Raw genomic sequence first — 22,063 nt, 5'->3', positions numbered from 1 at the left:
AGGCCAAGAATTGGATGACCATATGTATTCTGAACCCCTTTTTGACCCATTACCGGTGCCATGAGAAACTCGAACTGCCTTCCTGCCATTATAAACACATGGAGGGAACTCAGTTCAAAGAATACACTTTATAAAAGTAATCTGCTACATAAAAAATACGGAAAAACAACATCATGGAAATAGATAACACTCTCAGAGAATTCAAGATTTGGTACAACATGTTTAATTCAAACAGGAAATAAACCGCTAACCAGGATTACCTTAATGCTTTTTTCCTTCCTTGTTCAGAAAACCATCAGTGTTTTTGCCATTAAGGGTGGGGGCATGCAATCGCCGCCGGGCACACAGAGTATATTTACAAGAAACTCACTTGATTTCCTCAGAGCTTGGTAAGGTGCAGAGACGATGTAGGGGTCAGTTATAGGGTACTGTATACTCTGCTTTCTTGCGGAGGCGGCAATCTGGTTGCGCGCAGGAGTCCCCTTCTCATGGACTGATAGCAGGATAGCTGATCAAGGGAGATATGTACTCTTGCTGGGGATGCTAGAGGGTGCACCAGCGGTTTTGGGGTCAATTTACGCACCTAACACTGACCATGGCACCTTTCTTTACCGTCTCTCGCACGCACTCTCAGACTGGACGCAGTATTCGTGGCTACAGGGGGTGGGGGGGGGGGGGAAACAGACTTTAACGCAGTTTTTGATATTCACTTGGACCGCACGCACCCTCCCTTAGCTTATGTGGCTACTGCTGTGCAGGCCACTACCTTGACTAACTGGGCCAGGGGATGGGGACTGCTGGATATATGGAGAGTGCAGCATCTTGGACTGCGTGAATATTCTTTCTATTCCTACCCGCACTCCCTGCATACACGCCTTGATCATTTTCTATGCACCCCAGACTTGTTCCCCACGGTTGTTAGCAGCACCAATTTGGGAAAACGCATATCGGACCACAAGCCGTTGGAGTAGGTACTCCAATGGAGTCGTACCTCCACGCCAATCCCCACATGGTGCCTCCAACCGTTACAACTTGAAAATTCATAGTTCAGAGATAAATTAACCACTGCCATCATTACATATTTTACTAAAAAAGAGGGCACGGCAACATCCAGGGTTGTTGAATGGGAGGCATTTAAAGTGACAGTCCGGTGAGTTTCTATGGGAACACTAGTGGGAATCAGGCTCAAGGTGGTCAGGGAACTTACGGACCAGGAGGCTTTGTTACGAACGCTGGAGGTACCGGCCCAGTCAGAAGAGGAGAGAGGGCAAGCCCTCAAAGAAGCTAGGATTCGTTATACCGAGCTTTTGGAACCCTTACGCGTTCTAGATTAGCTTGCGTACACACTGCGCACTCATGCAGAGGCGGATAGGTCGGGCACGTTACTGGCTAGACTGATTAGCCCGCAACCCATCCCTACACCTATCCTGGCCATATATGACAGCTGCCATACCTTGATCACTACGCAGGTAGAAATTAATAAAACATTTCACGACTATTATGCAGCCCTTTACGCCGCTCCCCCCCCCCCCCGCTCGTGAATTGACGGGAGCAACGGCAACATTCCTAGAATCAGGGGAGCTCCCTACCATTACTGATGCACAGGCTGCGGACTTGGCGGGCCCTATGACCACTGCCGAGATTCGTAGTGCAATACGGGGACTCGCCCGCGATAAAACACCAGGCTCTGATGGGCTCCCCATTGAGTTTTATTCCACTTTTTTATTCCCAAACTATTACAACTGTACACCACTGCCTTGACAGAAAGTATCTTGCCCCCTACGACTAGGGAGGAGATAGTGACCTCTTTATTAAAACCAGATAAGTCCCCAACAGACCTCCCTGCATATAGGCCCCTATCGATTCTTAATACGGAATATAAAATTCTCAGCAAACTTCTCGTGTCGAGGCTTCTTCCCTTACGCCCCAAGTTGATCCACACAGACCAGTGTGGCTTTATACCCAAATGCAGTACCTCATTGAACATCCGACGTCTCTATGCCCTTATACATTATGCCCGAGCTTCGATTCCTTAAGCTGGCCATACATGCTGGCTGCTTTGGTCAAATATGGGATCCCTCCAGAATTTAACAAGTTGGTGGAACTGCTCTATACTAGACCCACAGCAAGGGCAAAAACTGGTACCAACATCTCCATAGCATATGATGTTTTTCGGGGCACACGACAGGGTTGCCCCCCGACGCCCTTGCCGTTTGTGCTTGCTTTAGAACCCCTGGCACAACGATTGCATTGCACAATGGCTCCATATGGTATTCCAGTAGGCCAGATATGTCACTCTGTTTCAGCTTATGCAGATGACATGTTGCTCTACTTTGCAGATATGCATTAGACAACGCCTGTAGCCTCGCTGTTTGAGCAATTTGGGGAGATCTCTGGTTTACACCTCAACGCCCCAAGTCGGTAGCTTTCTCCTTTTATGATGCGTATACTTGTCCCACCTTTCAATTAGGTCCAATGCAGTTTAAGATGGAGCCTTCTAGGAGCGCTAGGTGGCACCTGACCGGCATGGCTGCTCTGCCGTGAAGCTCCGGCTGCCGGACCCCGCCGATCCTTCCCGCTTTACCTGATCCTGCCCTGGCCGGCCGTTTTTGGCTGTCTTGGGGCCCTGGCCCGCCTGGCTGTCACTGGTGCGAGTTTGGTGTGTGATCACCCCCCCGGAGCCGTGCCTGCTGCCTCTGATCAGTGCCCGGCGGGAGACCGCCACGATCCTGGATGCTGGGTGCGGGCGCGCGGCTACTCGAGCCCGCGGCGCCCACGAGGTGGCTAGGCCTGGAGGTCCTGGCTGCCCGGAGAGGTCGTCGCTGCTGCTGTGGCGGCCCCCCCCCCGGAGGAGCCCCTGCCTGAGTTCCTGTGGCTGGCGGTGGGGTGCTGTAGGGCCCATCCCGGGCCGTGGAGCCGGGCCGACGACCAGGCGGTGAGTGGGGCGCTGATTGCACTCCCTGGTGGGGTGGCCGGAGCGGCTGTGGGGGCTGGAGGTGGCGGGGGCCCTCCCCATCGGACCGGGTATCGGCGGTCGAGGTCCGGCTTCCCCCCCCCCCCTCTCCCCCCACCAACGTTGCTTGCACTGCCCTGGTGCCCCGAGGCCTGCAGCGGTGAGCTGGTGGAGTGGCACTGTGTCGGGGGTTCGGGCCGCAGGCCGGCGGTCAGGGGGAGGTGGATGGTCATCCCTCGCCTCCTCCTCCTTTAACCTCCCCCCCCCCCATATCCGCCTCTGGGGGCCTGTGTGTTGGGGGTGGCCCTGTCCGCGGGGGCCCCTGGATCCCCTAGCCCAGAGCTGTACACGTGGATTGGGCGAAGCACCCCCCGGTGTTGCAGGTGCCGCCGCCATGGGTAAAGACAGGGCTTTCAGGTCGACGCCCGCGGCTACCCAGACTAAGATGGACAAATTCACGACCTCCGAGAAAGGGCCGTGCCCCGCCGGGGAGGGGACCTCGACCCCTGGCACCGACCTTGCTGCCATCTTGCAGGCCATCACCGCATCCCGCTCCTCCCTGGAGGGCATGGTGGGGGAGGTGAAGGTGGACGTGGCCCTTCTTCGGCAAGACCTGCGTAATGCCACTGCCCGTATATCTGAAGCTGAATCTCGTATTTCAACAGCCGAAGACGATATCCGCCAGCTGCAGGACCAGGTGCGTGAGCTTACCACCCACTCTAAAGAACTGCACCGCCGAGTGGAGGACGCTAAAAATCGTGCCCGCCGCTGTAACCTCCGCCTGGTGGGGTTCCCGGAGGGAGCGGAGGCGGGTCGCGCGGACGACTTCCCGGAGCATTGGTTTCAATCCTGGATGCCGGTGGGCAGCCTCTCGGCCTGTTTCGTGGTGGAAAGGGCCCATCGTTCCCTGGCGCCGAGGCCCCCGGGAGCGCCCCCCCGTCCTTTTATCCTGAAGATACTGAACTTTAGGAACAGAGATGCAATCCTCAGGGAGGCCAGGTGCTCTACGAATCTCTGCTACCAAAATCACACTATAATGGTGTTCCCGGACTACACCCGAGAGGTCCAGGAGCTCCGGCGCTCCTACATGGAGGTGAAGCAGAAGATGCGATCCCTGGGCCTCCAATATCAGCTGCAGTTCCCAGCCCGCCTCCGGGTCATTTTCCAGCAAAAGACTTTCTTCTTTGACACGCCGCGGGCGGCCTGGACCTGGCTCACGGAGGAGTGTCCCCTGCAGCGTGCTGGTCGGGGATCACCGGTGGAGGGGCGGGATGGGCGACGAGCGCTCCGGGGGAGGAGGTGACTGTCGTGCGCTCCGGGGGGCGGCTGCGACGGGCGTCCGGGGCCTCGTCGGCCTCCTCGGTGGCGCCCACCGGCCCTGACGCCGCCGGGCACCGGGCCGTCTCCCCCCAGCGGGCGGACTCTGTGACCCAGCCTGTTCCTCAAATAGACACTTCGGACCTCTCCCGCAGCCCTACCATTTGACTTCCACTTACTGCTTGTAATGTTTTTGCCGGGGAGGGGAGGTGGGGATACGCTTCCTGGTTGCTGGACTTCACAGTCGGGCCTTGGTGCTCCTACACATTTGTTGCTCTCGGCCAGGGTGGGTGATTCAGGTCTGATCTGATTTCTTAAGGGGTCCACTAGCACTCAGGCCCGAGCGTTTTAGCTTGGTTTTGGTTACACACTGTTAGGGCGACAGATGCTTCTGTTTTCGAAGTATAGGGTGGGGGGTGCGGGGTGGGGATTGGTTTGGGGTTGTTTCTTCCTCCTAGGGAGGTTTTTGTTGTTAGAGGGTGCAATCCTCGTTGTTATGGTTCTAAGGCATCATGTAATGTTTGACCTGCTCTCTTGTTCGAGCTCTTCATGTCCCTCCTTCCGGGGAGCTCTCCTGCCCACGCGCTTATTGGGCCCAGTGTGGGCGCGGTGCCCGCGGGGACTTGGCATCCTGCGCGCTTCCCGACCCACCCACGGCTCCCTTTCATGGCCACTATGTCTATCTCCTGTCCTACATGCCCCTACTTGCTCCCATGGCGGACACACCCCTGCCTAAAGCTGCAGTGCGCGTCTTGTCCTGGAATGTCAATGGTCTGCTAGATCGCTTCAAGCGCATGGCGGTCCTCAAATATGCGCAGCGTGCGGAGAGTGACATTCTCCTTCTTCAGGAGTCCCACCTCATGGGTAATAAATGTCCCTGCCTCGCCCGCTATGGCTACGATAGGGTCTGGCACGCAGGCTTCGCTAGAGGTTCACGGGGGATGACTATCCTGCTTAAGCGTTCCTATCCTGCTTAAGCGTTCCTTTCCCTTTGTAATGACCCAGGTGCATTTGGACCCCCAGGGTATGGTCGTTACGGTATGTGGCGCCCTGGAGGGACGGCCGCTTACACTGCTGTCCCTCTACGCAGCGCCATCCCTGCTGCAGTCCGCTCTTGCTTACACGGCGGACCTCCTCCCCGGGCTCCCGACGGGGTCCCTTGTCCTCGGTGGGGACTTCAACGCGGTCTATACACCCCATCTGGACTCGACGGGTCCAATCTCCTCCACCAGGACCGCTCGCGCGAAACAGCTATCGTGTTGGGCTGAGGCCCTGGGCTTATGTGACGTTTCGAGGGTTTGGCACCCACGCGATCGCCAGTATACCCACACTTCGGCGGCGCACCACTCCCACGCCCGTATTGATCTAATTTTTGTTCCTTCTACCGACTGTGCAGGGGTTTGTGACGTCCGCATTCTTCCGCGGGGCCTCTCTGACCACTCACCGGTGCTCCTGGCTCTCGGCCCACCTCCCTTTACTGCCCGTCCAACGTGGCGTTTGAATGCCTGGTTCCTTCAGGACAAGGCCTTTCGGGGGGTGGTGGAAAAAGGGATTGCGGACTACTACTTTCATAACGTGGGTTCCGTCTCTTCTGCGGCTGTCCTCTGGGAGGCCGGCAAGGTGACTATTAGAGGGGTTGCGAAGGGGCATCTGCAGCGGCAGCGCCGGCGCCAACTCCAGCAACTTACGGCTTGTGAAGCGCAGGCCCTGGAGCTTGAGTGCGACCAGGACGCGTTGGGAGACACCGCTCGGGCGCGACGGCTGGCCTTTCTCCGCGAGGAGATACGCATGCACTCTCTAGATGCGGCGAAGACTCTTTGGCGCTCCTCGGTGGCCCGGGTCTATGGGTGGGGGGACAAGAACGGTACGCTCCTGCACCGACTGGCCACCTACCCTCGTGCAGGCCGGGTGATTCCGGCCATCGCGGACGCTGCGGGGGAGACGCAAACGGTTTCGGTGGCAATAGCTCAAACCTTTGCGGACTACTATTCCCAGCTATACCGGGCGCGGGCGCAGGGGCTCTCCCTTGCGGGAGTGATGGGAGGGCGTGGGGCGGCCCTGGCGCGGTTGTGGCAGGAGGATAGCGAGACCCTGGACCTGCCCATTACCCTGCAGGAGGTCGAGATGGCAATCTCCCATTTGGCGCCTGGGAAGACCCCGGGACCGGACGGTTTTCCACAGGAGAATTACGCCCATTTCCGTGATACCCTGGCCCCGCGGCTTCGGGATCTCTTCGCAGAGGCGGTGGAGAAGGGTTCCTTCCCGCGAGAGACAGATACCGCCACTATAGTCGTCTTGCCGAAGACTCAACCCCCATCACAATCCTGCTCCGAGTACCGGCCGATCTCTCTTATCAACACCGAGCTCAAAGTCTATGCTACCGTCCTTGCGCAACGGCTGCGCCCGTTTCTGGCCGCGCTGGTTCACCCGGACCAATGCGGGTTTATGCCAAACCGAGGAACCAGACACTGCCTGCGGCGCTTGCATCTTGCTCTGGCCCACTGAGAGCGCCTTCTCCTTATCTGGCCCTTCTACTGGTGGACTTCGAGAAGGCCTTTGAGTCGGTGGGGTGGGAATATCTTGGAGACATCTTAGAGCTAATGGGGTTCGGCCCCCAGTTTCGCGCCATGGTTCGTGTTCTTTACGCGGACCCACGAGCTCGGGTGCTGGTCAATGGGACCTTGTCCCGCGCGTTTTCCATAGGGCGGGGGACGCGGCAGGGCTGCCCGCTCTCGCCCCTCCTCTTCGCCCTGGCGATGGAGCCCCTGGCTGTGCTCATCCGGGCAGACCCCGTTCTCCGTGGTTGGGACTGGCCGGGTATGGTGCCTGATAAAATTGCGTTGTATGCGGACGATGTTCTTATTTATCTCTCGGATCCGGCTGTCTCGGGTCCGCCAAATTTTTCATCGGTTTGGGCAGGCATCTGGTCTCCGTTTGAACTCCGGGAAGTCTGTTCTGGTTCCGCTACACCCTTCACGGGAGTGTTGATTGGCAGTCTGACATTCCCCTCCGACTGCTGTCCTTTAAATACCTGGGATCTGGGTTACCCTTCTCCGGGAACTGTGCTGGGCTCTCAACGTGGCCCCCGTCGTTAACAAGGCCAGATCAGATATGGTGAAGTGGCAATCTCTCCCATTGAATCCGTTGGGAAGGATTGCTCTTTATAAGATGATGATCCTCCCTCGGTTTCTATATATGCTCCAAAACACGCCCTGCTCCTTCCCCCGCTCCTGGTTTCGGGACCTGGACAAGACCGCGACTAACTTTCTTTGGGGCGGAGGTAGATCCCGGTTGGCCTTAGACCGCTGTCGCGTTCCTTCCTATGACGGCGGCCTGAGCATGACGAATCTATACCTATATTATCTCGCTACGCGGCTGCTGGTGGTCCACGACTGGTTTTCGGGTGGGTGGAACGATCCGGCTTATAGACTGGAGGTGCGGCTCATCGGATTCTCTTCTATTCAGAATATGCTCTATGGCGCGACGGTCCCTGGATCGCTTCCGGAGGTCGTGCGGGCCCCCTTTCTGGCGTGGCGAGCGGCTCTACGGCACACCCGGTGGTCGAGGGTGCTAACCCGGGTGACACCGCTATGGCATGGCACTTGGATGCGGGAGGTGGCGGGACTCGGTGGCTTTCGCAGCTGTGACCTCCTGGGGATCTCCTGCTTGGGCGATGTCTGGCGGGGAAGCCACATGTGCTCCTTTCAAGAGCTCCGGAGTCGGTTTTCTCTGCATCCCTCGCAGTTTTATCGTTATCTCCAGTTGCGCCATGCGCTCCAATCTCACGTCCCCCTAGACTCCAAACTCCCTGACCATAGCCCTCCTGATGTCCAGGTGATGCTGGGTTATCTTGGGAAGGGGGGCATCTCCCATATTTATCGATCCTTGGTTAATAATACCCCGATGGACTGGAGTGGGCTGAAGCAGCGGTGGGAGGCCTGGGTGGGTCCTCTGGATGACAATGATTGGAGGGACGCCCTTATGGCGCCCAGGACAATCACCACATTGGCTCGATTGCGGCTTGTCCAGGTTTATTACCTTCACACTGCATACCTGACCCCGGAGCGTCTGTTTCGCGCAGGCCTGTGCCAGGGGGCCTCGTGCGGGCGGTGCGGGGTGGAACCGGCAGATTTCTTTCATATGGTCTGGTCTTGCCCTCGCTTGGACAGCTTCTGGGGGGGAGATTGAAACTGACTTAACTGACGTTCTGGGATGGGAGGTCCCCCATGACCCTCGATTAGCGCTACTGGGCATAACAGACGGGCTGGATGGCTCCCGTAACAAGCACTATTTCCTAACCACGGCCCTGGTGGTGGCCAAGAGGGATATAGCGGCCGCCTGGAAACAGGTTGACCCACCCAAGGGAGACAAATGGCGGAGAGGGGTGGATTGGTGCGCTACACAGGAACGGACAATGTACGCTGCTAGGGGTTGCCCCAAAAAGTTCCGTAAAGTTTGGGGGAAATGGCTCGGGGGCCTCGTTTAGGGGGCGGTATGCGTGGGGTGGGAACGGAGGGAGAGGGGTGGGGGAGAATGCTTGTGCTGCTGTTTTTTAATTACTATGTGACGGGTCTGACTGCTAACAAATTGCTCGACTTGCTGTATGTCCTTTTTGATCTTGATGCCTATTTGAAAATAAAAACTTGTTTATCAAAAAAAGATGGAGCCTTCTACCTTTAAATATCTAGGGATCTACATCAACAGGACCACATCGGACACCATCGATGGAAATGTGGTCCGTACACTTAACAATCTTAGGGCCCAAGTGGCGTTTTGGAACACTCTACCTCGAACGATCGCCAGCCATATAGCCGTTTCTAAGATGGTAGTGGTCCCTAGATTGTTGTACCACTTTGTGAATCTCCCCGTGGTCCCGCCTGCTTGGATCTACAGAGCACTAGATACATTATTAACCTCATTACTATGGGGACAGGGCCGTCATACATTGGCTCTTACCAAAATGCAATTACCGAGTACTGAGGGGGGCATGGGAGCACCGGATTTTAAGGCCTATTTAATAGTGGGTCAGCTGCAGTGGATGGCCGGTCATAACTTTTTTGAGATTGGTTATTCCCCCGAACGTTTGCAGGCTGGATCCCTATAATCACTACTATGCCCCGGTGCGAACCGAATAAGAGATCCCGCAATATCTATTACACATTGCACTCAATTATTGGAAATTAGCGATAAAATATACTCGCATGCCCGTACCATACGCCCCAATGTCCCCCTGTGTGGCCTACCCACATTATGGGGAGTGTTATCCGCCACTAGACTACGCAGTAGGGCAGAGACCGGTGTGACGACCGTTGGCGGCTTATTTTTAGATGGGAACTTAATGCCTCATGATGAATTTACGCAGACTTACTCGGCCCCTCCCACGCTGTTTTTAACACATGCTGCGATTACACAATAAGTGCGAAGCACTGGTTGGTGGCCCAGAAGGAGCCCCCGACCTTCGGACTATTGCAGACCCTGCACATAATGGGTCATGGTAGTCATTTGCTCAGATGGCTGTGCCGCGGCTTACGGTCCCATCTAGGACTCTCTCTGTTGACCCTTCGACATAAATGGGAAGCTGGCATAGCCAGGGAGTTTAATGACAGAGAATGGGTGCAGATCCATGAGTATCCTAAGCCCGTCTCCGGAAATGCCCGGCTCAAAACAATACAATTGTTCTTACTACACAGGGCCTACCTCATGCCTGGGGCGATAAAGAGTATGTACCCAACTTCCCCTTCGGAATGTCCTTGATGCCACTGCCCAGAGGCAGATTTTGTAAACATGTTATAGGCCTACCCTCTCTTGTAGAATTCTGGACAGAGGTTATACAGGGCCTCACACACCTAACTGAACCCTCCACATGGAATGCTCCTGAAACCTGTCTTTTGGGTCTCCTTCCTCTTCCTAAGAAGGTGAAGGTACTGCGACGTTTTACGGGCCTCACCTTGATGCTGGCCAAGAGACTCATCACACAGCAGTGGAAATCACACAAGGCGCCGCGTGGGGGGAGGTTATACAGTGGGCCACTACTGAGAGGGAGGCGCTGCAACGCGAAGAGTAGAGGATTGAGAAAGAAACCGATATCAATGGAATGGGCTCATTTACTAGAACATTTTAAAATACAATCTACAACCCTTACTGACGACTGATGTATTACTGAGGTCATGAACCGCGTCCTCCCATTTTTTCGTCGCCCCTTCCCACTCCTCCCCCCCTTCTGCTCCCCCCCCCCTCCACCCACCCGGTCCAGCGGCCATCCACCCTGCCTATCCCGCCAGGTAATTGAAACAGACACTTAGTTCGTAGTAGCTCAGTTCTTTATTGTTGTGTTTTTGTTGTACTTGACTCAGATTTATTATTTGAATTTCTGTTGGTGGATGATACATTTATGATTGTAGACATGACATTCAGCTAGGTAGGACATATGCCAAAGTCTTTTTCCACTGTTTTCGTGTAGGAGATCAATATATAGGTAGGTTGCTCCCCCTCTGCACAGCACCGCCTGTGTGTCCTTGCCCCAGCTACCGCTGCTGAGAAAGTTCGAGCCCTCCTTCACCCGCAGGCTACCACCTGCGCCTCATCCCTGGTGGCCAGTGGCAGGCCGTAGGTTTGTATCATCATCTGTATCTTTATTGTACTGCCTTTATTGTTATTTTGGTGTCTGTGACTGGTGTTGTCTGTTTTCCCCCATTGCCTGTATTTGGTCTGTGCCCTCTTTTCCTGCTGTTCCCCTAGCTGTCCCCGTGTTTCTCTGCCCGTTATTGCCTTCTGTTCCCTTGTTGCCCCCGTGATTCTGGGCCTGTTTTTGCCTTCTGTTCCCTTGTTGCCCCCGTGAGTCTGGGCCTATTTTTTTTTCTGCTCCCTTGTTGCCACTGTAATTCTGTGCCCGTTTTTGCCTTCTGTTCCCTTGTTGCCCCCGTAATTCTGTGCCCGTTTTTGCCTTCGGTTCCCTTGTTGGCCCCGTAATTCGGTGCCCTTTTGCCTTCTGCTCCCTTAGTCGCCCCTCACCGCTCCCGCCGCTGAGTCCCCTGCGGCCCCGCACCCCTGACCGCCCATTTGCTGCCCCTGCCCTGCCTCCCAGCTGCTCCTCCCTCCCACCTTCCCATATATGTCAGCCGCTGCGCGGTGAGGAGAGTGACCCTTGACCCCGTTAGGTAGGTCGCTCCCCCTCCGCACAGCACCGCCTGTGTGTCCTTGCCCCAGCTACCGCTGCTGAGGAAGTTCGGGGCCCTCCTCCACCCGCGAGCTACCACCTGTGCCTCATCCTTGGTGGCCAGTGGCAGGCCGTAGGTTTGTATCATCATCTGTATCTTTATTGTACTGCCTTTATTGTTATTTTGGTGTCTGTGACTGCTGTGGTCTGTTTTCCCCCGGTGCCTGTATTTGGTCTGTGCCCTCTTTTCCTTCTGTTCCCCTAGCTGTCCCAGTGTTTCTCTGCCCGTTTTGGCCTTCTGTTCCCTTGTTGCCCCCGTGGTTGTGTCTAATTTTGACTTCTGTTCCCTTGTTGCCCCCGTAATTCGGTGCCCTTTTGCCTTCTGCTCCCTTAGTTGCCCCTCACCGCTCCCACTCCAGCCGCTGCGTCCCGCCCCCCCTGACCGCCCATTCGTTGCCCCTGCCCTGCCTTCCGCCTCCCAGCTGCTCCTCCCTCCCACCTCCCCGTGTATGGCGGCTACTGTGCGGCCAACCCGCTGGCACGCCCAGCGCCAGTACCTGTGGTCACCGCGCCCGCCACAACGACCGCGCCGCTACGATGCCAGCACACTCCACGCTCTCAACTCCGGATGGACCCACACCTGCTTCAAAGCCGCCCGAAACGCACACAGGGTCCCTTCACCTGCCGGAACTGCAGCTACACCAGCCTCAGAGCCGCCAAACCACCCGCCAAGAAAGGCCACGATCACCTCCGATGCATCCTACTGAATACCCGCTCCGCACGCAAACATGCTGTCGAGCTCCTCCTCGGAGACCTGAACTTTCACCTTGAGAACAACAACAACAACTCCACCACTCTGATCGATAATCCCGCTAACCTCGGACTGAGGCAACTCGTCACAACGCCTACCCACTCCGCCGGCCACACGCTCGACCCAGTCTTCTCCTCAAGCTGACACGTCTCCTTCAGCCACACCACCGAACTCCTCTGGACCGACCACCGCTGCATTCACTTCACCTTCCAGAAACCCACCACACACCACCGCACCCAACAGATCCCCGCCGCTGCTGGAGCAAAATCACCCAAGACCAACTACACGCAACCCTCGCTCTCAGCCCACCCACCGAACCCTCCCAACACCGACGACGCTGCCCGCAGCCTCAGACGCTGGATCGACGACTGCACCAACCCCCTAGCCCTGCTGAAGAAACCCTCCCACAGAGACACCAGCAAGAGGGCCAGCTGGTTCACCCCAGAACTCCTAGCCTCCAAGCGAGCCTGCCGGAAACTAAAGAAGAAATGGCACAGTGAACAGACTCCGTACAGCCACGCAGCCCACAAGGACGCCATCCGCAACCACCATCACCTCATCAGGACTGCCAAGAGGACCTCCTTCAAAGACCGCCTTGACAATAACGCACACAATAGCAAGGAGCTAACATCGTAAGGAACTCTCCAACCCCAGCTCCAACACCAACGACATCCCGCCGTCGCAAGCCCTGTGCGACTCCCTCGCCACTTTTTTCCACCGCAAGATAGCAGACATCCACGACAGCTTCAACACCCAGACAGCCCCAACAGACATCAACATAACAGACTCTCCGCACACTATCGACCACGACCCCCTGCTAGCCTGGGCCAACGTGAGCATCGATGAAACCATCAAAACCATGAGCACAATCCACTCCGGCTCCCCGTCAGACCCATTCCCGCACCACATCTTCAACAAAGCCAGCAGCTCCATCACACCCCATCTGCGCAACGTCATCAATCTCTCTCTCGAGAGAGAGACCGTAACCTTCCCAGAGAGCTGGAAACACGCAGAGATCAACTAAAAAACCCAAGGCGGACCCGAGAGACCTCAAGAACTTCCGGCCCATCTCTCCGCTTCCGTTCCCGGCCAAGGTCATTGAGGAGATCGTCAACAGACAGCTAACCTGATACCTCGAAGAAAACAGAATCCTGGACCCTTCCCAGTCAGGGTTCCGCAGCAACCACAGCACCGAGACTGCCTTCATCTCCGCCACCGACGACATAATGACCCTGCTGGACAAAGGTGAGACCGCGGCCCTCATCCTCCTGGACCTCTCCGCTGCCTTCGACACCGTCTGCCACCGCACACTACGCACACGCCTCCATGCCATAGGGATCCGAGACATGGCTCTGGAATGGACCACCTCCTTCCTCTCCGGCAGAACCCAGAGCGTCCGCCTCCCCCCATTCCGATCCGAAGCCTCCGAGATCATCTGCAGCGTACCCCAGGGATCTTCCCTCAGCCCGACACTGTTCAACATCTACATGGCCCCGCTCGCAAACATGGCCCGACAGCACGACCTCAACATAATCTCCTACACCGAAGACACTCAACTGATCCTCTCCCTCACCATGGACCCCATCACCGCCAAATCCAACCTCCACGAAGGAATGAAGGCCGTCGCCGACTGGATGTAGATCAGCCGACTGAAGCTGAACACGGACATTACGGAGGTCCTCATCCTCGGCACCAACCCTTCAGCCTAGGACGGCTCCTGGTGGCAGCCCCGACACACACCGACCACGCACGCAACCTGGAAATCATCCTCGACTCAACACTCTCCATGACCAAGCAAGTCAACACCGTCTCCTCCTCCTCCAACACCCTCTGCATGATCTACAGGTGGATCCCGACAGATACAAGAAGAACAGTCACCCAGGCCCTCGTCAGCAGCAGACTCGACTACGGAAACGCCCTCTATGCCGGAGACCCGACCAAGCTCATCAAACAACTGCAACGCATCCAAAACGCCTCTGCACGACTGACCCTCGACATACCACGCCACAGCCACATCACCCCCCACCTGAGAAACCTGCACTGGCTCCCTGTAAACAAGAGGATATCCTTCAAGCTCCTCATCCACGCACAGAAGGCACTCCACAAGACCGGCCCAGCCTACCTCAACAGATGACTTTTCTTCTACATACCCAACCGTCAGCTCCACTCCACCGACCTCGCACTCGCCACCGTCCCTCCATTCCGAAGTACAACCACCGGCGGGAGATCCTTCTCCCACCTAGCTGCCAAGACCTGGAACACCCTCCCACTGAGCCTACGACAGACCCAAGACCTGCTAACCTTCAGGAGGCTACTCAAGACCTGGCTGTTTTGCCAGTAGCGTTCCCCCCCCCCGCCCCCCCCCTCCCAGCGCCTTGAGACCCTCGCGGGTATGTAGTGTGCTCTACAAATGACTGATTGATATACAAATGGATACCAAGGAAGATGATACTCTTGTAACCTTAATTGTTGTCATATAATTGTAAACATTAGATCTGTATGCTATGGATGGCCTCATATGTAGAGGATGGAATGTATTACGAACCGCAACAAATCTAAAAAAAAAAACAATAAAATCGGTGTTAAAAAAAAAGGGTGGGGACATGAAATTAGGATTAGATGGGGACCCATTTCAATATCCATTTTTAATTACTACTGGGTCTGAGACTCGGAGGGACCCCGCCACCTAAAGCACTGCCCTTATGCATCTTGTGCCAATTCCTTAGTCGAAGCAAGCCAAATGATCATTTATCCTCTACTTCGGATTCCACGGAAGGCAGAGACGATCCAGAAGAGGGTTCGGGGCTTATGGGTTATAATGCTAAGGCACACTTAGAACTTTAATAAACAATGGCGTAGTCAATAAAGGCCAACGCTATTATGGTCAGCAGATTAGTGAGCATTAGTGTTCAATCAAATTACACAACAAATGATACTCGATACTGCCTTGCCCTCTCGTGCCAGAGGGGTTAGATCACCGCCAACAGGCAATCTACCTGCAGTGATGTATGAGTTGACTGCAATGCTACTTCCTGCCTTCCTAAAAGGTCAAATGTCTTCTACAACAGTTAGTTATTTCTAAATATCTGTCGTTGATATTTAAATGATCGAAATAACTAGTTTCAACTGAATGATCAATGTTACTCCAGCAGTACAAAAACCACTAACTTCAAATAACCTGCGTAGAGGGTAGATACATTTACAAATGTGAGTACTTGGTAACACAATGGAATATATATTCTTTATCTAAATAATGTTGCATTCTGCTTGCTAGGCAGTAGGTTGCTAAAAAGCAGCAATTAAATCAAATAAATAATAATGCAACCAATTAAATAAATGACATTAATAATGCATACACGTAGTTTATGGTTCAGTTTATGGAGCAAATTAAAGCTTCTTGTCCAGTCATGCGGAGGCATCCAAAATCCTCATTTAGGTAGGACTGGACTAAATGCACTTTAAAACTTTTATACGCAAACACACTGCAATATTTTCATTTTTCAATTTTCTCACCAGCAATGAATCAAGGCATAACTGCATACCATATTGTAGATAGACGAAATATATACCTGGCATCAGATCGAACCCTTAGAGCCAGAGGAAACGTATTCCTGACATTCCCGAACTCCCACTGCGAGTAAATGAAATCTACTAGGCGATACAAGAGAACGTTTGAGACACCAGATGTACAAATGCTTAGAGTTACAGCACCGACCCTGTAGGACAATGTGTGCCCGAGATAACAGCATTTCATTGCAGCTACAGTGTACATAGATGGGTAGCGTTACAGCACAGACTCGCGAGAAGAGGATTTCGACATGTAAAGCATGCAATAAAGCAACAAAAAAAAAGAAAAAAAATCGCGTCTGATGTGACGGCGAGTTTCGGGCCACTCTTTTCCTTGCAAAAGTATTGTCTACCTACTAATACAACCAACAATTTTGTGCAGAGAGAAACATTTTTCAAGCACAACACATCTTTTTTGATAGCACGTAATGTGAATCAACGGTAGAAGATCTCTCTACATTAGACTGAAGCTGTATGCAGGCAGCTTGAACCACGTATGTCTCTCCGCCACATGTTTCCCTTTCGCCCGACTTCCCTCTCGCCCCGGCTTTCTCCTGGAAATAAAGGCGCTGGCTGCTCACCTTCGGCATCCTTGGACCTGCTCATCTTAGTATCACCCTCTGGCCTGCGGGACAGCCTTCAAAACACCCCACGCTTAGTCAACAAGCGCCAGGCATGCTGGGACCAACGTACACAGCCCTTGACGTGACGCCATTTTAGGAGGGGAATAATTACACACGGGGCCACTGTTGAGACGTATTATTGCCAGGCTGCAAATCTAACCAGACATTCGTGGGCTTGTTTATTGCCTATTCCCCGGAGGTGACGATTTCGCGTTCATCCCCGCCCCCCACTCTCGCCCGCAGGTTGCGAGTAGGGTGACCAGCTGGCATGGGTACGAATTCAGGACAGTGAGTGTAAAAATTCATAGTGCCAATATCGGCAACAGTTGTCACAAAACACATAAGTACATAAATAAACCACACAACACTGTATTGTAAGTGGAGAAATATTGCTGCAGGTTTATTAGCATAACCAATATGCAAACATGGTGGGTTAGCTTACGGGTGAACCCAGGGCAGGCCAGCCCCTATGCCGCCTGCCCGTCTGATAAGCCTAAAGTACACCGTGGTCAACGCCAAATGGTGTATACCAAATATTGAGAGGGGCCACCCCTCCCATCCGTGGACCCCCAGTCCACTTGCTTACTCACGCCCCCCTCCCCCCCCCCCCGTGAGGGGTGGGCGGAGCATACATGGCAGCCCCCGGTTGATCAGACCCACAACCGCCTGTCGGCTAACGGGGTGCCGTCGTTCTTCCAGGGGAAAACGCTAAAACATCCCTGGGTATCCTGGCTTAGCACCCCGCGGTGCTGCTGCATGATGTACCCCTTGGTATGTGCAGACTCTGGATCGCCCTGTAACTCCTACACAGCCTAGGGAGTGGCCACCGTCACTACCAGGGCCCCTCACCAAGGTAGGCCTTTTTACTTACAACCTGCTGATTGCCGGGCTTCTCCCAGGTCCAGCCAAAATAGGTCTTAACCAATACAGGGCCGGAGGCCAGCATGCCCCATCGGGACAGGTGCCCCCATCCTTTCAAAACTCCCCGTGGAATTTAGACTGAATTGACCTGAAACCTAAAAATAGGCGATGGTCCAATGTTACCTTTGCCTGGCTGAAGAACAATACCTATGACAAGCCACTCCTGCCAGGAAGTGCCAATGCGGGTGGAGTTAAGAGTTGACAAGCCCGCTCTACTTCCCCTTTCCTCAGTTATCTGAGTCTAGCACTAGTCAGAGAATGACCATCACCTTCCGACAGTCACCACCCTATGTGAAGCCTTGCCCTCCCAAACTTCTGCTAGCATACCAGGGAGCAGCCAGGACAGCGTGACCCAGGGGGAACCAAAGCATAAATACCTCTCTATGTTGAATACAGGGAATGCCAATAGTTCTCCTGCTACTTTGTAGCCCAAATATGTTCCCCAGGAGATTCCCCCAATCATATGGACCAAATCACCCCCGTTGCAAGGCCACTTCCACAACCTGCATAGCTGCCAGCCAGTGCTGGAGGGCGGGAGAAGTTACCCGTTACCGTTACTCACATCAATGGTGCCTGCTTCGTCGAACTCAAGGACGGGCTACTAAGTGAGCTTACCAGGCTCCGCCCTTGAACCAGCGTTCAGACCCAAGCCCCTCTAAGTTCTGCTTCTTCACCTGCCTGTTAACACGAATCCCAGGGCAGACCACCGGCCTCTAGCCCCTGCTTGGCCATGCCTGAGCTAAAACACCTCTGAAAAGCATGATAACAGGATAACCACCAACATTGCATTCTAAATGTTCCTAACACTGCCAAGGAACATGCGCGTAACTGAAGCAACTGGCACCATGCCATAAAAGTATCAATGTAGCCTTCTATGAATGCAAAATGTGCTCTTGTGGCAACCCTCATTAGTGCTCCCTCCAAACAAGCAGCCCTAACCAGGCAACCCGCACCCTCTTGGCACTGGCACACTCCCGCCCCAGCTGCCCTAGAGTGCCTGTTCGTGTGTAGCCACAACCTTACGTTTTATCACTGACGTTATACCGGGGTATGATGACACTCATCTAACTCTACTGCTGAGTGCCCGTTGCACCAGCGCAAGTATGTCTTTGCCTACTCAGTGTCTGGCTGCAAAGTTTGATGACATTGGCCGCCTGGTCCCGGGCGAAAAATAGAAGCGTTACAGTTTCTGGTGCTATCGACGGTACCCGTAGCCTGATGGAACAGAATGGAATTCCCTTACTCCTGTTGAGCACGAACCCACAACCAATTGCTCACCATGGTTCAATATCTTCCTGCTAATAATCATTTCCAAGAAGAATGTTGACAAATCTATGTTCTGCAATGGCACTACTTAGCAGCCTGCACCATTCTGCCAGTGCCGAAAAGACCTTTGTCATGCTGCCTGGCCTAATCAATCTGGCCCTGCTCTGGAAGCGCCCGCTTCGGCCTTAGGTCAAACAATTCGCCAGTAACATAGCTTAGCAGAGTGTGCCGCAGGGTTCTGCCTCTTCATCCATCACGACCAATTATGAATCAACCCTCATCCGGACCTGCAGCAAGCAGGACTAGGACTCAAAGCGGCACACCAAGACTCAGTCACAGCCCCCGGAACGGACGTGCTCCCCCCAACCTACTGATCCACAGACCGCTTGCATACTGCTCACAGTATGGCTGAGAAGAGAGGCTGTTGATGTAAAACCCTTGTAGATGAACATTAGACAGACCCGACAGGGAGCATCATACGAATGAGGTCGGGACCACCGCGCCTGCCTGTGAATCAGCCCCGGTGATATTCGTCATGGCCCCTCCTAAGACCTTGGAGATCACCATCAACAACATGCAGTGGCCAGGTGGCAGGCACCCAGCGGGACCTTCAAATCCCAGATACTCTCCAAGTCCTTGCCGCCTGGTGGCGCTCCCTGCTGCAAGAAACTTGCTGCCCCACAACTCGCCCCTCTTGGCCCGTTGGAAAATAAACACTGGAATGTGTGATCACCTCTGGAGGGAGGTGTCGGTAGAATGTGTAGCATGCGTCCCGAATGTACAATTTATGCGAAGGTGTGCAGGCGTGTAGGAATCAGAACCTAACAGTGACTGTGCATAGGAACTAGTATTCAAACTGCGACCTATAGAATATGCATGGTGCTATGCAGCACAGCTTGGCCCATCTGATCCACTTCACAAACCTTGGAAGCAAGCCTTTGCTGGTTACCCTCAGATCCTAGCCGTGCACACCTAACCCCTGGGGGTTCCCTTACTCACGAAGCATTAGTCCTAATGCTAGCAAGCTTACCGCTCAGTGTCCCAGGACATGAAATGCTAAATCCACCACATAATATACGTTCTCCGACCGCAAGTGAAAGGATGTGTTCACCCAACCAATGTAAACTAAAATTGCAAGCAGCACTTGTCTGGAGACATTCAACATCTGTCATGAAGCGCAGCAACGTGGCTATCAAGCTTGGGGAGCTGACACGCCTCTATTTCCCTTGAACTCCAAGAGTCCAAAAGAAGCAAAACCGCCCCCCCCCCCCCAAGGCTAGGAGGATAGCTCGTGCAGGAGGAAAGCTAAATGTAACCGACGAGCCAAATCCAACCACAGGGGAGCACACAGTTACTGCGAAAATGGGCACTCCTACCTTCAACCGGATCCAACAAAAGACCGTCATGCTAGCCCTAGTGGTATAGGTTCCACTGCCTCACTCATGAAATTACCGGGCACACAAAGTGAACGGCTAACATAACGACACCAACGGAGCAGAGGGAGCCCTGCGCAGGGTTCAAGGAACGTGTAACAGTTAACTAATCTGCAGGGCTGCACAGCTTGCTCAGGCGACCACTGTGGCAAGCAGACCGGCCACCAGCACACCGCGCCTTTACTAGGTGTTCTGCGCACTGAAAGGTATGACTGAACACTATTCATGGCGTTATCTCACGCGCATTGAGAATACATCTCAATATACCAATGGGAATGATGTTACGTGCGATACTGAGCACATGTCATGCATCCCTATATTAACTACAAAATAAGCACTCCCTACAACAAGCCCATCTATTAGCTAACCAGCTGAACCAACAGAAGCGGAATACAACAGGGTAACACGTTCACGTGCCGTGGGCCCACTGGAATGCAACAGCCATATGACACCTGACTGGGATGTACACTCCTTGCGCTGGCGGTGAAGCCAACCACCCTCTAGCCGGCTGCCGCTCAGGGCCCCCCTCATTGCCTACGAGCCCCTGAACCACAGACCTTTCTTACACTTTTACAGTCTTGGGGCGCTGGCCGTTACCGCACAGCTGGAAAGTGCGCAACACAGCGGCTTCGTTGACAAGGTTGAACGGTTAACAGCCCCTCCCCCTGCAGTCTTCCATATCTTAAAACAGGAAACCGGAGAAGGCTGGAAATGGGCAAAGGAACCTGGGCAACGCGACAACAACTTGATATGCCTGATCGTTTCCGTAGCGTGGACACGGTGCTCCAAGCTCATTATGAACGGTAAACCCTTTGAACGGTGAGTCCAATCTTAGCTGACACATTAATGTCAAAATTCCCCCAAGGCGGGTGCTGATCCAAGCAGATTAAACCTCTCGCCTCACCTCTGAGGACTGCACAGCCAGTCTAATACCACTGTGCTTCCCAGAGGACACGGTTGACGATCTCAGCACTGGCACCCAAGGCGAACAAGAGGGACAAGAGGGCGAGGAAGGGGCGGAGACAGTATAAATACCCCTGTCCCCTCCCCGCCGGAAGTAGCCATCTGCTGGGGATCTCCCCTGGCAGGACCCAGGGACTAGACCTCCCACCCCTGTGCCTTCCTGTGTCACTAAGGCGGCTGCCCTTTTAGGGGGGGCTGCTGCCCCCCCCCCGGCAGCCTTACAGGACAGAGGGTCAAAATTCAGGACAAAAAAATCAGGACAGAAAGAAAAAATTCAGGACAAAACTTCGGGACAAAAGGTAAGTTTTACAGACATACCAGAGGAAGTGGCGCGATAGTATAAAAGTAAGTAAATAGACAACCACCTAAATACAAGTCAAATAAGTTTTGGATTAGGTTGAAACAATTGTTTTTCGATATGCGTGCAGCTTTGAGGTCTTTTTGTGGTATTTCAGTTGATAATAATTCTATTTATATGGTTACTGCACTGGGTTGTCCAGACTGATGTTTTGTTTACAACTCATGGTCTTGGCAGGCATGTTTGGGGAGAGAAGGGGTCAGGAAGATCTGCTCGATAGACTTTGTTACTAGCATCTCATATCTGAGTGCCATTGTGAGATGTAAAGCAGCACTCATAGGTGAACTAAATGGAGGATTGCTGTGATGAACTCATTAAAGGGAACGTATTATGGGTGTTTCAGCAAGTGGAACTTAAAATATGGAATCTTGCTTTGCCAATGGGGGCTTCGCAGAGAGTTGCACTAGCTGACGGAAGTCACAAAGGTGCTTTTCCCAGCAGCTTTCTTAATGAATCTACTGTCAATACACTATTACATAGTTTATTTTTGACGCCATACCTATTGCTACAAATACTATATACATGTCAAGCACAGCTCATGGCACTATGAGTCTCCCTAAAACCTTACACCTAAAACAAAACATGCAAAAATGTACAATTACGAGTGTAACATAAAAGTAGCAGTTGGGTGTCACTCAAAATGCCATATGCGAGATTTACAGATCCCACACGTAAGCACACAGCAAATACAGAAC

The 22,063-nt window shown here is 53.8% G+C and overlaps 1 protein-coding gene across 4 annotated transcripts in view; it reads right to left on the bottom strand.

The window, feature by feature from the left end:
• LOC146869592 (homologous-pairing protein 2 homolog) overlaps positions 1-16,554 on the bottom strand; it is a 153,807-nt gene extending 137,253 nt beyond the window's left edge. Inside the window, exon 1 of one of the 4 annotated variants that reach the window (XM_085607362.1) lies at positions 16,386-16,554. In XM_085607362.1, the coding sequence (XP_085463488.1) occupies positions 16,386-16,410 (25 nt within the window). In that variant the 5' untranslated portion in view covers positions 16,411-16,554. The remainder of the gene's footprint in view (positions 1-16,385) is intronic. The other 3 variants (XM_085607454.1, XM_085607634.1, XM_085607542.1) reach the window with 3 other exon arrangements.
• Between the last annotated feature and the right edge of the window lie 5,509 nt (positions 16,555-22,063).

This window comes from Triturus cristatus, chromosome 1_1, assembly GCF_964204655.1.
Source record: "Triturus cristatus chromosome 1_1, aTriCri1.1, whole genome shotgun sequence".
Lineage (NCBI taxonomy): Eukaryota > Metazoa > Chordata > Amphibia > Caudata > Salamandridae > Triturus > Triturus cristatus.
The sequence above is the reverse complement of the archived record's forward strand: the minus strand, read 5'-3'. Positions and strand labels throughout refer to the sequence as shown.